Below are 15336 nucleotides of genomic sequence, written 5' to 3'. Positions count from 1 at the left end.
CCCAATTAACATTTAGGTCACCCATTATTATCACCTCTTTTGCAGGATTGAGTTGTTTCAGTAAAATTTCCAGCTTTTCATAAAAAGCGGCATTTGATGAGGGAGGCCTATAAATAACTACAAGAATAAAAGACATTTGCTGTGACAAAGAAACAGTTAGTCCAAGAAATTCTAATCCATTCTCATCTGTAACATGTATTTCATTACAATTAAAAGTGTCCTTTGCATAAATCATAACACCTCCCTTAGGACCCTGTCTGTCGTTTCTAAACATTTTATAACCAGGTACAGATAGTATTGCTGAGGGCAAAGATTCATTGAGCCATGTCTCAGATAGGAGGAGGAAGTCAATATTTGAGTCAGTGAGAAGGTGATGGACCTGATCACTTTTCATTAAAATGCTTCGTATATTTAAGTGTGCACAAAGAATGCCTTTTGGTTTACGTGTTGAATCCCATATTAATTTAGAGTTATTAACGGTTTGGAACGCCCTCCATTTCCGGTGCTTTAGTATTGCGGGGTTTGGCAGCCCCCTGTTTCTTTTATTGGCAATGTTTGCATATAGCTTTACGCTGCCAGCTTCCGCATAAGCCGGCAGCGGTGGAGGCCCAGCCGTCGGTGGTGGTGGAGGCCCAGCCGTTGGTGGTGGTGGAGGCCCAGCCGTCGGTGGTGGTGGAGGCCCAGCCGTCGGTGGTGGAGTCCCAGCCGTCAGAGGTGGAGGCCTTGCCTGTGCACGGCTGGGCTTCGTCTTCAACGGAGCCGACAAATTCGGTCACTTCGTCCTTCGTGCGCCGCCGACGAGGAGCTCCCTCCGCCGCGGTGTGACCAACTAGCTGGCGGCACGTTAGCTCGGCGGCTAGCGAAGTTAGCCGAGTAGAAAGAGGAGGACGCGTTTCACTTCGGCAGACTCGCCAAAAGGTCCGCTGCGCCAGCCGGTTCCCTCACACCTGGGCGATGGGTTGTGCTCTTCGAAGAGGAAACCGACACTTCGAGTTCATCCAGACCAGAATTGGCGATGCAGTGGCCGCTGCATCCACAATTCAGGCGTTCAGGATTAGTTGTATACCTGTGCATCCACTCCTCTGCAGATACAGACTGAGCATGTCCTAGCTGCATTGGTTCAATCCCATCATTATTAAGGGGGGGAGCCTTGGGGCGGAGTTTGTGGCTCGAAATGAGACTTTGAACTGCAAAGTTGTGGAGAAGGTGGAGCAATAAGCAGAGTCTCTCATTTACTACTAAACTCCCTCACAGAGATGAATGAAGGCTTGCTGGTTCATGTCTGGAAGCCAATTCGTCCTTAATAGAGTTATTTCATGGCTCCAAAATAATCCTGGAGTTCCTCATCTTTAAACTGTCTCTCCACTGGAAGCCTTCTAAATGTTACAGAGAATTCTGCAACATTGTTAGTACCTGGACAGAGTGACATGAGATTCTTCACTGCCTCCTTCCTATGGACCGGGTGGTCAAAAATTCTCCTCCGTGAATGCAGTGTAAGAGGTGTGTACCAGGGATTGTCTCACCCACTCTGCCGTGGCTTAGGATAATGCGGACCCAATGAGGGAGGATATCTTTGCTTGGTCTGTTGAATAAGAGTAGGGTTGTTGTCTTAACACTGGTGAGCGCTGAACTAAAAAAAGCAAAGCTGGCCCCAAGGTCTTGATCATGAGGGGCTGGTGCTGGCACAAATGGTTCCTTAACTGACGGGGGGTGTTGCAGCAATTAGTGTGGGTGCCAGTGTAGATCTGGAATGTACAGGTGTTTGCAAAGAGGTGAGTTGATTTAGCGTACTAGTGAGAGTTTGAAAGAATTAATGAATCTGTTTGCCATGACAAACAGGTCCTAGGTGAGGGACCAGACAAAGCACGGCTCAAAGACCCCTAATGATGACGACAAACAATGGACTTCGTTTTCCCTTGCCCGGACGCGGGCCACCGGGGCCCCCCACTGGAGCCAGGCCTGGTGGTGGGGCTCGAAGGCGAGCGCCTGGTGGCCGGGCCTGCACCCATGGGGCCCGGCCGGGCACAGCCCGAAAGGGTAACGTGGGTCCCCCTTCCCATGGGCTCACCACCTGTGGGAGGGGCCATAGGGGTCGGGTGCAGTGTGAGCTGGGCGGTGGCCGAAGGCGGGGACCTTGGCGATCCGATCCCCGGCTACAGAAGCTGGCTCTAGGGACGTGGAATGTCACCTCTCTGGCAGGGAAGGAGCCCGAGCTGGTGTGTGAGGTCGAGAAGTTCCGACTCGATATAGTCGGACTCGCCTCCACACACACCTGGGGCTCTGGTACCAGTCCTCTCGAGAGGGGTTGGACTCGCTTCCACTCTGGAGTTGCCCATGGTGAGAGGCGCCGAGCAGGTGTGGGTATACTTATTGCCCCCCGGCTCGGCGCCTGTACGTTGGGGTTCACCCCGGTGGACGAGAGGGTAGCCTCCCTCCGCCTTCGGGTGGGGGGACGGGTCCTGACTGTTGTTTGTGCCTATGCACCAAACAGCAGTTCAGAGTACCCACCCTTTTTGGAGTCCTTGGAGGGGGTGCTGGAGAGCGCTCCCGCTGGGGACTCCATTGTTCTGTTGGGGGACTTCAATGCTCACGTGGGCAATGACAGTGAGACCTGGAAGGGCGCGATTGGGAGGAACGGCCCCCCCGATCAGAACCCAAGCGGTGTTCTGTTATTGGACTTCTGTGCTCGTCACATAACGATTGTGATTGTCCATAACGAACACCATGTTCAAGCATAAGGGTGTCCACACGTGCACTTGGCACCAGGACACCATAGGTCGCAGTTCGATGATCGACTTTGTGGTCGTGTCATCGGACTTGCGGCCGCATGTCTTGGACACTCGGGTGAAGAGAGGGGCGGAGCTGTCAACTGATCACCACCTGGTGGTGAGTTGGCTCCGATGGTGGGGGAAGATGCCGGTCCGACGTGGCAGGCCCAAACGTATTGTGAGGGTCTGCTGGGAACGTCTGGCAGAATCCCCTGTCAGAAGGAGTTTCAACTCCCACCTCCGACAGAACTTTGCTCATGTTCCGGGGGAGGCGGGGGACATCGAGTCCGAGTGGACCATGTTCCGCGCCTCCATTGCTGAGGCGGCCGACCGGAGCTGTGGCCGTAAGGTGGTCGGTGCCTGTCGTGGCGGCAATCCCCGAACCCGTTGGTGGACACCAACGGTGAGGGATGCCGTCAAGCTGAAGAAGGAGTCCTATCGGGCCTTTTTGGCCTGTGGGACTCCTGAGGCAGCTGATGGGTACCGGCTGGCCAAGCGGAATGCAGCTCTGGTGGTCGCTGAAGCAAAAAGCATGGGAGGAGTTCGGTGAGGCCATGGAGAAAGACTTCCGGACGGCTTCGAGGAAATTCTGGTCCACCATCCGACGTCTCAGGAGAGGAAAGCAGTGCACCACCAACACTGTGTATAGTGGGGATGGGGCGCTGCTGACCTCGACTCGGGACGTTGTGAGTCGGTGGGGAGAATACTTCGAAGACCTCCTCAATTCCACCGACACGCCTTCCCATGGGGAAGCAGAGTGTGGGTTCTCTGAGGCGGGCTCTCCTATCTCTGGGTTTGAGGTCACCGAGGTAGTTAAAAAGCTCCTCGGTGGCAGGGCCCCGGGGGTGGATGAGATTCGCCCGGAGTTCCTAAAGGCTCTGGATGTTGTGGGGCTGTCCTGGTTGACACGCCTCTGCAACATCGCGTGGACATCGGGGACAGTGCCTCTGGATTGGCAGACTGGGGTGGAGGTCCCCCTTTTTAAGAAGGGGGACCGGAGGGTGTGTTCCAACTACAGGGGGATCACACTGCTCAGCCTCCCTGGTAAGGTCTATTCAGGGGTGCTGGAGAGGAGGGTCCGTCGGGAAGTCGAATCTCAGATTCAGGAGGAGCAGTGTGGTTTTCGTCCTGGCCGTGGAACAGTGGACCAGCTCTACACCCTCGGCAGGGTCCTCGAGGGTGCATGGGAGTTCGCCCAACCAGTCTACATGTGTTTTGTGGACTTGGAGAAGGCGTTCGACCGTGTCCCTCGGGGAGTCCTGTGGAGAGTGCTTCGGGAGTATGGGGTACCGAACCCCCTGATATGGGCTGTTCGGTCCCTGTACGACCGGAGTCAGAGTTTGGTCCGCATATCCGGCAGTAAGTCGGACTCGTTCCCGGTGAGGGTTGGACTCCGCCAAGGCTGCCCTTTGTCGCCGATTCTGTTCATAACTTTTATGGACAGAATTTCTAGGCGCAGCCGAGGCGTAGAGGGGGTCCGGTTTGGTGGCCTCAGTATTGCATCTCTGCTTTTTGCAGATGATGTGGTTCTGTTGGCTTCATCAAGCCGTGACCTCCAACTCTCATTGGAGCAGTTCGCAGCCGAGTGTGAAGCGGCTGGGATGAGAATCAGCACCTCCAAATCTGAGACCATGGTCCTCAGTCGGGAAAGGGTGGCATGCCATCTCCAGGTCGGGGATGAGATCCTGCCCCAAGTGGAGGAATTCAAGTATCTTGGGGTCTTGTTCACGAGTGAGGGAAGAATGGAACGGGAGATCGACAGGCGGATCGGTGCAGCGTCTGCAGTGATGCGGACTTTGTATCGGTCCGTTGTGGTAAAGAAAGAGCTAAGCCGAAAGGCGAAGCTCTCAATTTACCGGTCGATCTTCGTTCCTACCCTCACCTATGGTCATGAGCTGTGGGTCGTGACCGAAAGAACAAGATCCCGGATACAAGCGGCCGAAATGAGTTTCCTCCGCAGGGTGTCCGGGCTCTCCCTTAGAGATAGGGTGAGAAGCTCGGTCATCCGGGAGGATCTCAGAGTAGAGCCGCTACTCCTCCGCATTGAGAGGAGCCAGATGAGGTGGCTGGGGCATCTGATTCGGATGCCTCCCGGACGCCTCCCTGGTGAGGTGTTCCGGGCATGTCCCACCGGGAGGAGACCCCGGGGACGACCCAGGACGCGCTGGAGAGACTACATCCTTCGGCTGGCCTGGGAACGCCTCGGGATCCCCCCGGAAGAGCTGGATGAAGTGGCTGGGGAGAGGGTAGTCTGGGCGTCCCTGCTGAAGCTACTGCCCCCGCGACCCGACCCGGCTAAGCGGTAGAGAATGGATGGATGGATAATGAATCTGTCCCAACATTATCCTCACAGTTTGTTTATGCTGTATGTACAAGTATGCCCTGTCTAAAGTCTGATGAACGCGATCCCTATCTTTTGGGTCCATACTATCCAGATCTTGCTGTTCTGAGGATGAGGAGGACCTTGGTGGAGCTACTAGAGATCAAAAGCAGCTTATGGTGCAGGGTTCTTTATTTTGAGAGTAGATGCAGCTGAGGTAAAAGGCAACTGATCGTTAGGGTGGGGTAGATCAGGTTAAAGGCTAAAGAAAAAAAAAAAAACAATAACATTCAGTTTGAACATTAACTATCGTCTTTGTAGTGTCCATCCATCCATCCATTCATTTTCCAAACCGCTTATACTCACTAGGGTCGCGGGCGTTCTGGAGTCTTTTCCAGCTATTTTCGGGCGAGAGGCGGGGTACACCCTGAACTGGTCACCAGCCAATCGCAGTCTTTGTAGTGTATTCAACTGAATATAGGTTGAAAAGGATTTGCAAATAATTGTATTCTTTTTTTATTTACATTTTATACCACGTCCCAACTTCATTGGAATTGCGGTTTGGACTTACTCAGGAAGCTTAGGTCAATAGACTGAAATGGGAAAGGTGTGTACTGATGTCGATCTACGAGTGAGCACAGGAGTTGTGCTGAAGAATAATAGAGAGTGGAGATATTGATACACGTTACTGTTCCTGGTTTGTTTAAATAATAAACAATCATAACAGGGGTGGTGCTCATGACGATGAGACCGCAGACAGGACAAAATGACTACCAATAAATAAGTTGTCTTGAGTATTTTACCAGTTGTGTACCATTGGAACCTCCAGCTCAGGAGCAAAACCCACTTACGTGGTTATTACAGCTGTCACCTAAAATTGGGGGATTTTTGCCAGTCATAGGCAGCAAAACTCTGTGAGAGGACGCTATTATGTAAATGAGCTGTACTGTTGCTTCACAATCAGGAAAAATTCAGAACTGCTTGCTGAAAGACCCAGTTTCTGAAAAAAGGATGCTAACAGAAGAATTACTTTGTTGTGTAATTTCACGCGATGTATGAGCAGGCACTCCAGAGACACAACTATTTGCATACAAGTAATTAAAAAATGATAATCCATAATACTGTATGTCCCCTTTGAAATAAAGTTATTGTATATTGATGCTATTAACAGGTATGAAGTGAAGCACAGTGGAAGGAGGTGGAAGGAGGTGGAAGGATGTTAATCATTAATGGTTTGCATAAACTATACTGCACCGAGATATAAAACATGTCATTATTTTACTTCTCATGAAATGTCCCCTGATGGAACAACCAAGGTTAGAGTCAGTAAAATATCGCTGTCTGGTTATCATTCACCTATAATATATATATCCATCCATCCATTTTCTGAGCCGCTTCTCCTCACTAGGGTCGCGGGCGTGCTGGAGCCTATCCCAGCTGTCATCGGGCAGGAGGCGGGGTACACCCTGAACTGGTTGCCAGCCAATCGCAGGGCACATAGAAACTAACAACCATTCGCACTCACAGTCATGCCTACGGGCAATTTAGAGTCTCCAATTAATGCATGTTTTTGGGATGTGGGAGGAAACCGGAGTGCCCGGAGAAAACCCACGCAGGCACGGGGAGAACATGCAAACTCCACACAGGCGGGGACGGGGATTGAACCCCGCACCTCAGAACTGTGAGGCTGACGCTCTAACCAGTCGGCCACCGTGCCGCCTATATATATATATATATATATATATATATATATATATATATATATATATATATATATATATATATATATACATATATATATATATATATATATATATATATATATATATATATATATATATATATATATATATATATATATATATATATATATATTTTTTTTTTTTTTTTGTTTTTTTTTTGGTTTTTTTTGTTTTTTTTTTGGTTTGTTTGTTTTCATTCAGGCTCATGTTTAGTTAACATTGCTTTTCATAAGCAACCAGGGTGTGTGACTAGAAAAAGGGTTTCTCTGAGGGTGATGTACCAATGTGGAAATGGACCGCAGAGAATGAAGAAATACACGATTCAGTTTATTCTAATATTTATTGGGGGGCACAGAGATCATCAGAGGTTCCTGGTTTGTAATAACGGTATTCCATAGAGAGTGTAAGAGAGAGCGGCACGGTGGACGACTGGTTAGAGCGTCAGCCTCACAGTTCTGAGGTGCAGGGTTCAATCCCCGTCCCCGCCTGTGTGGAGTTTGCATGTTCTCCCCGTGCCTGCGTGGGTTTTCTCCGGGCACTCCGGTTTCCTCCCACATCCCAAAAACATGCATTAATTGGAGACTCTAAATTGCCCGTAGGCATGACTGTGAGTGCGAATGGTTGTTTGTTTCTATGTGCCCTGCGATTGGCTGGCAACCAGTTCAGGGTGTACTCCGCCTCCTGCCCGATGACAGCTGGGATAGGCTCCAGCACGCCCGCGACCCTAGTGAGGAGAAGCGGCTCAGATAATGGATGGGTGTGAGAGAGAGAAAGAGAGAGAGAGAGAGAGAGAGAGAGAAAAGAAAGAAAGGGTTTATAAAATGTATAATACCTGCAAATACTTGGCACCATTAAAGTTCATGCCTCGTTGAAATAGACATTATCCACAGAGGAGTTCGTAGCGCTCATAGCATTATCATAATATTCATATTGCAGTGTGTTAAGATGTGTTTATGAGAGAGCTGAAAAGCCCATGTTCAAAGTGCATTAACATAACGTACCGGTATACACAAGAGGAAGCTTCACTTTACATGAACAAGTGTGAACCAAGTGTTGACGTTATTCTGACTTGGCCTCGCTCATTTATGATTTGTTTCATATCGTAATACCATTCTAGTCAGATACCAAGTTGCCCACAGTGCTTAAGTCCTCATTGCGACATTATATTCTCCTTTTCACAGCAACAATCTCCTCATACTTTACATTGACAAAACAATTCAGATGCTAAATTAGAACTAAGCCGTAGTTCTACAGTTGTCAGATTAATTCAATGCAGAATATATAATGGATCGTATCAGAGGGTGCAGCAATACAGTATAGTTAAGCCCACAAGGAAGTAGCAAAAGACATTACAGGCGCATCTCAATGAATTACAATCATGGAAAATGAGTGAAACTCATAGTAAATAGATTCATGGGAAAATACCTTTTACAAAGCATTCTGAAAGGTATTCTGATTGTTTCTTATGTGATATTCAAATTTCTTGATATGGTGAATTTGGGTTTATTGTTAGCTGTAAGATATACTTATCAACACTATAAAATATTAATATTAAATGTTTCACTCTGTGTACTGTGTAGTGAATCAATATAATATCCATCCATCCATCCATTTTCTGAGCCGCTTCTCCTCACTAGGGTCGCGGGGGTGCTGGAGCCTATCCCAGCTGTCATCGGGCAGGAGGCGGGGTACACCCTGAACTGGTTGCCAGCCAATCGCAGGGCACATAGGAACAAACAACCATTCGCACTCACAGTCATGCCTACGGGCAATTTAGAGTCTCCATCAATATAATATTTAAGTTTCTTTTTTATATAGAACTACTGTGATAAATTAAGTTTTCTACGGTATTTTAATTTATTGAGATGCACCTGTACATTAAGAGGTATATTTAAGTATAGTGTTTTTTTTTTTTTTTGTTTTTTTTTACAATCTGCCAAAAACTTCCAAAATTATTCATACACATTAACAATAAAGCTGTTGCTTTGATATGACGTAGGCTATGCCTACCCCCCGCCTCTCTCTCTCTCTCGCTCTCTCTCGCTGGTTGTTTGTTTCTATGTGCCCTGCGATTGGCTGGCGACCAGTTCAGGGTGTACCCCGCCTCTCACCCGAAGACCCTGTGACCCTAGTGAGGATAAGCGGTACAGAAAATGGATGGATGTAAAAGAAAATACTCACGTCGGCTTGAAATGTAAAAAAAAATAAAATTAAATAAAATATCGAAGAAAAATATTTTATATCAATATACTGTATTTAACTCAACTTCTCACAGTATTTTGTCACTTTTTTGTGTTTTTTCTTGCCAGATCAAGTTTTTATGTTTATGCATGAGCTTAGTGACCAAATGCTTCTTGCAGTGGTATGCCATTTGTTAGATACAGTTTTATGTGTTATAATAAAAACAATAAGAATACAACTCTCTGTCTTGGGAAAACTTAATGATGTCAGGGGCATGATAAAATAGCACCTCATAAAAAGTGCGACTTTGGAGACCAGCCTCAGGTCAGTGACCAGCACTAAGTGAGCTGTAGAGGTTTGTTGTCTTGCATAGTGGCTGCTAGTAAAATTGCGGATGGCTCACTCCTTCTTATCATTTTTATGAAAGAAAAAAAATAATGCTCCTCAGGCATTTTTTCTCACTGCACCTATTAAGTTATATAATCACTCATATTTTATGGCTTGTGTTGGCCCGCATTAGGTGTAATAAAACATCTGATGATGGTCAGATTTTTGTGGATGAGGAAGGTAGAAAGGCTCAAAATGTACAATATGTTTTTGTTCAAACAATATATATTTTATTTTACTCTGATTTCCCTGTAATTGCAGCATGAATAATTTCCACGACCATTTCAAATGCATTTTGTTTCAGGATCTAAGACTATTAGGTACCTGGTGACACCTTACAGTAATTTGATATTTGTTTTCTTTCCGTACACGAAAACAAATGCTGTATTGTAATGTTGTAACGGAAATGAGGAGGAAAGCGAGGGAAAAACAATTTTTTTCTCTCCAGTTGGAAATAATGACATGCTTAGAATGCTGTTGTCTCATAAATAAAATACTCTGTTGCTCGTACCGACTATTTGGTGTTCTGGTGTGTACCAACATCTTTCCTATTGTAGGGAATGATTTTTTTGTTCCCACGAGATTGGCAACCAACTGTGTAGAAAATCTTTTATGATTTAAACCTGTGTCATATTTTTCTACAGTGGTGAACAAGAATTCAATCCATAATGCATTCATTTCATCTGTGAAGCTCTAGGCATGAATATTTTATGTCGTATGTGCTTCTTTGAATTTAACAAAATATCAATAGAAGTGTCTTAAAGGAGTTTTATAAAAGGACGCCTCACTATTGCGGAAGATAAAAAGTAACTTATTTCTTCATATTGGAAGTTTTTTTTTAGGTGTTTGCTTAATCTCTGAAACCTGTGTGTAATGAAGATATTTGTGTCTATTTTAAAGTCATTTGACTCATTATTCATGTGTCACTATACAGTATTTGGCATTGTAACATTTTCACCTCTCATGTTGAGATAGCAGTGGCATCGGTGCATCACTGCTTAGGGTTGTTTGGCATATTTGTTTAAAGTTGGTTGCATTCAAACATAATCCGTTTATTTCTAAACATGACATCGTGTGTAGCTCAGTTGGTTTTGTTGTCATGTTTATCCCTGTCGATTTGTGTTTTCCATTGTGGCTTCAAAGTTTCACCACTGGAGCTACAAACCCGAAATTGTCTTCCACTTATTGAAAATTACCTAATTACTTTCCCCACTATTGTTTTAGTTAGTTATTATTAAAGAACAAAAATGTATATTCTAAAAAATTGAAGTATTGCATATAATGATAAACAATAGCTCGTTGCCTTTTGTGCATTTATTGATAAAAAATATTTGATGTAACCTTTTTCAATGAAAATCCCCCAAAATCTGGATCCATAATTCACAGTACAATTTAAGACAAAAAATATTATACAATGTAAAAATTAATTAACTTCCTTGAACCTGACACTTCTTGAAATGTTCTATCATTGATGTTTACGGATTGAGATTAATTAATTGAAATAAAATAATCTCTTGCAGTGTGTTATTATGCAACTGTATGTAAAAGTAAATTGACTGATATGAAAGTAATAATTTAAGGATTACAGACTAATTAGAATGTGGACAAGGTTCGTTAAGTCACAAAATATTATATGAGAGGAAGATTACTATCACTGGGGCATTCAGACATCTACATGTCTCTTGTGTTCTAGGAGGTGATGTTGGTGGAGGATGAGTCTACTTCATGTTACTGCCTAATGGACTCGACAAGCTGCCACTTGCTGCTCAACCAGCCAGGTTCCTACGCCCTCGTGGGCGAGCCCCTGACACAGGCTGCCATCAAGAGGCTAAAGCTGGCTGTGTTTGGGAACATGGAGGGTACTTCTATGAACTACAGCCTGCGGGTGTACTGTGTGGATGATACGCCACATGCCTTTCAGGTGGGGAAACAAAATATTTATTGGGCACATCCATCAAACGAAGAACATGTAGAAACTGTTTGGGAACGATAACATCCAGGCCTATCTCTTTGGATGGCGCCGTTTACAAGCAGTCACGTTTTGCTTTTTTGGAAATCAGAACAATAGCAGCACTTGCCACCTCGATTCCCATAATAGAAGCTGATTGGTCCACTCTTTTTGTCTACCAGCCGCAATTGTGCCAGTTGAAATTTTTTTTCAACATTTTGGGCTCTATTTTCATGAACAGCGCATCTGCAGCAGGGCGCAAATTCCCGTGGGTTCTATTTTTGTGCAAGAACTGTGCATATTTCGTTTGGCAGACCAGTCTGCAGCAAGTTGGGCATTCCGGCGCAGCAAGGGTGTGTACTTAGAGATGTGCCCGGCGAAGTAACAATTTGGTGTCAGAAAGTCGGTCTAAATAGGCCTGCTGATTCTAGGGCTACTCTATTATGGAAAAAGTAATGATCACGATTATTTATAATTGATTATTTTACGAGACTTTGTGAGTCCCAGGATGCACATGTCTAGAATCAATGAGTCCCAGCCCTGGAAAAATTATTCCCTGCAATTTATCATCACAGAGTACAGATACAGTCATCCTCGCTATATGATGGTTATTGCTTGGCAGTCCCACGGTATTGCAGATTTTTATTTGTACATTTGTACAGTATTTTGTGTTATCCATTGCTCTTGCTGTGTCTCAATATATTATGTTGCAGCTTGCCACGGTACCAATTTTTTTAGCACGATATATTTTCCCCAAAACTATCGACGATAAATGATAGTATCGTTGATGATTTTTTTATGCCACTGATATAATTATATTATAGTGCATAATAATTCAAGTACATCCTTTTTAAGAAAAAAATTATTTCAGTTCTAAACAACATTAAACATTGGCGTTGTGATGTAGAAGAATAAATAACATATCTTAGATAAATAAACAATATAAATAAATCTGACTCATGTTCTGTTTGCAAAAACTGCACTTAAACAAATATTAAACATTTGGCACATAGGTATAGAGTCATTAACCCACTAAAGACACCCCAAAAATGTCTTAAAGCCTGCCAAATTTGAATAAATAAATACAAATTTATTATTTATTATTTATTTCTATTTATTGTATGAATGTGGCAACACGGTGGACGACTGGTTAGCATGTCTGTCTCACAGTTCTGAGGCCCGGAGATCAAATCCCGGCTATGCCTGTGTGGAGTTTGCATGTTCTCCCCGTGCCTGCGTGGGTTTTCTCCGGGCACTCCGGTTTCCTCCCACATCCCAAAAACATGCGTGGTAGGTTGATTGAAGACTCTAAATTGTCCATAGGTGTGAATGTGAGTGCGATTGGTTGTTTGTGTATAAGTGCCCTGCGATGGGTTGACGACCAGTTCCGGGTGTTCCCCGCCTCTCGCCCGAAGATAGCTTGGACACGCTCCAGCACGCCCCCAACCCTCGTGATGCACCGGTACAGAAAATGGATGGACGGATGTATGAGTGTTGTCATGTTATGCATTCCATAATTTCTCCTGCATGTATAATTTCTGCTGCCTCTTGACATTTGAAAGAGAGAGTTTATCTCTCAATAAGCTTCACCCTGGTTAAATAAAGGATGAAATATAAAATAAGGCTCAGGCTGCTGGACTGCGATGTGAGACTTTCACCTGTCAATCCAGTGACGCTGAAAATGAGTTCGCTGAAATCACCTACTGCCTGAATATTGATAACGCGTGCTGCTCTGCTTAACGTTCAGAAACAGTTAACTTTCCCATACGTGTGTGTGTGTGTTATGTGTCATATATATTTTATAGTGGAAATTAAATAAAGGCTTCTTTAGAGCACCCTTCCTAATCTGCAAAGACTCTTAACTTTTATTATGAGGACATATTGCATGCTGTAATGATGGAGAGGACAAATTATTTTTAATTTGAATAAACCTCTGGGTAAAATTTGCTTGATTAACAAAGTTACAAGCGTCAAAATAATCCAATAGAGTAATAGGGTGGAGCCGAGCCGGAGTTTGTGTACCAGGGTTAGCTTTATAAAGGGTCAAGTGGGGCTAAAGCCCCTTCAAACAAATGCATTTTCCCTTCATATCAAATCTGCAGGTTTCATCAACTCTCTTTCTCCTACGCGCCATACTGTGTGCTGGCTCAGCAATGGTCTCCAGTGGGACCTTCCCCCCCAGTAAACAACCAATCACCATTTGGTAGACCAATGAGCCTGCAAGTAGCTAGATTTTACTCGCTCACTGAGCCAGGCTCAGCAGAAAAAATGGTATGTCAGATTGCATACCGAATTTGGTTAGTGTTTAATAATGAAGTAACTAATTGGTAGATTTCCTGGTGAGAGTACATCGTTGATTGTAGCACTAATTATGTTACACCTAGACAGATTTGACAATGAGACAAAGTTCTTGGTATTATAATCACTACTAGTCAAATGTTAATCGATACTCATTTTGTTATCATGTTTGACTTGATTTGTTTTTAGGCAACCCAGATTATAGTCATTTTAAGAATTGAGATCCTATAAGTGAACATCTGGGAAATCAGTTTCCCTGTGATCCCTCGAGTGACTTGGCAAAACACGAGAGCTCAGCCCTGCGACTCATTCTTCTCTGCGACCACCATTCTGTCATGTCGCAGCCATCAGCAGCAGCTGGCTTTTTGAATTTGGTTTATGCCTTCCAAGCAGATGCCAGACGTGTGCATCCCGTGGGTTCCTGTCTGCCTAACACCATATCTCTGTTGTGTGTTTCCCCAAGCTTTATTAACCACACACTGCTTTCTGGTCCTGCATGAAGCCTGATTCAACACTAACACCTATGAGGGGTGTTTTTCTTAGGCTGACAAATAAAGGCTGATGCTTTGCATTGCATGGAACTTTCTTTTTAGACCGCAGGTCACTCTCTTGAAGAAAGAATATTTTATTTTCAAGGCTACTCCATCCAGATTGTATTAGGAAAAAAGAAACACACCGTAGGCTGTTTGCCAACATTCCTGTTCAAATATGACTAGATAATATAGTTCTGTTGTTTTGTGCTGTCAATCTTCTACATTTAAACAGCACTGGTTCTGTATAGTGTATGTCAATAAAAAATGAACTAACAAAAGCAGAAATTTTGCACATTTGTTTATATGATATTTCAAATAGCAGATCAAGTATCATTTACTTAAGTAATAAGAGGTTTCAAGACATACTGTATTTTTACTATACTGACAAGCTACTGACACCCACTTTTAAATCATTAAAATGACCAGTCAGTGGTTGGGCCTGACTCCTTAACTCCCTTGTGAATCTTCTTAAGGAAACCAAGACATTTTGGACTATTCTTGGAATAATCCAGTAGATCATGCTGATTTGAAAATAGGGCTGCACGATTACAACCAATAATCACGATTATTTTGATCAATATTGTAATCACAATTATTAATCACGCTCATTCCTCATGTAAAGGAAAAATCTATTTTTATTGGACTACTTTTCAACAAGCTATGTAAACAATCTTCAGTGCAAAATTCATATTGAAATAAGAATAAATAATAGACACTAAAAAAGACATACCCATGAAATTAAAATGTATCGATGGCTAACAGAATAAATATGCTATTGCAGAGTGTAATCACGAATTGCTACTTAATGGAAACAAATGCAGTTTAGGCATGAAAGGCAATAAGATTAGGCTGGAAGCACTGCCTAATTTTCATTTGGAAATCCTCATCGACATAGTGAATTGTCAAGGGAGGGTAAGGCTCTATTTTTCTGCTTGACCACAGGTCAGTCGTGCACGGTCGTAAACTGCAAAGTTGTGATTTCACTCTCTATTTTCTCCCGCCGTTTTTCACTGTGGTCAGGCCAGCCTCCAGTCAAAGTCAAGGCAGCCGCGACAACGATTATTAATGCTGTGCATTACAGTAACATGCCGCCTCTCTGCCAACATGCTGCGATCAAGTAATCTTGGGCTCAAGGGATTTTTCAAACAGCAGATCAGGG

The 15336-nt window shown here is 44.3% G+C and overlaps 1 protein-coding gene across 3 annotated transcripts in view; it reads left to right on the top strand.

Moving 5' to 3' along the window:
• unc5db (unc-5 netrin receptor Db) overlaps positions 1-15336 on the top strand; it is a 212070-nt gene that overhangs the window by 175377 nt on the left and 21357 nt on the right. For all 3 annotated transcript variants that reach the window (XM_061766757.1, XM_061766756.1, XM_061766758.1), the window contains one exon: positions 11092-11319. In XM_061766757.1, the coding sequence (XP_061622741.1) occupies positions 11092-11319 (228 nt within the window). The remainder of the gene's footprint in view (positions 1-11091; positions 11320-15336) is intronic.

This window comes from Phyllopteryx taeniolatus, chromosome 3 (assembly GCF_024500385.1).
Source record: "Phyllopteryx taeniolatus isolate TA_2022b chromosome 3, UOR_Ptae_1.2, whole genome shotgun sequence".
Classification (NCBI taxonomy): Eukaryota; Metazoa; Chordata; class Actinopteri; order Syngnathiformes; family Syngnathidae; genus Phyllopteryx; species Phyllopteryx taeniolatus.
Note: the sequence above shows the minus strand (reverse complement) of the source record. Positions and strands in the feature narration are given on the sequence as shown.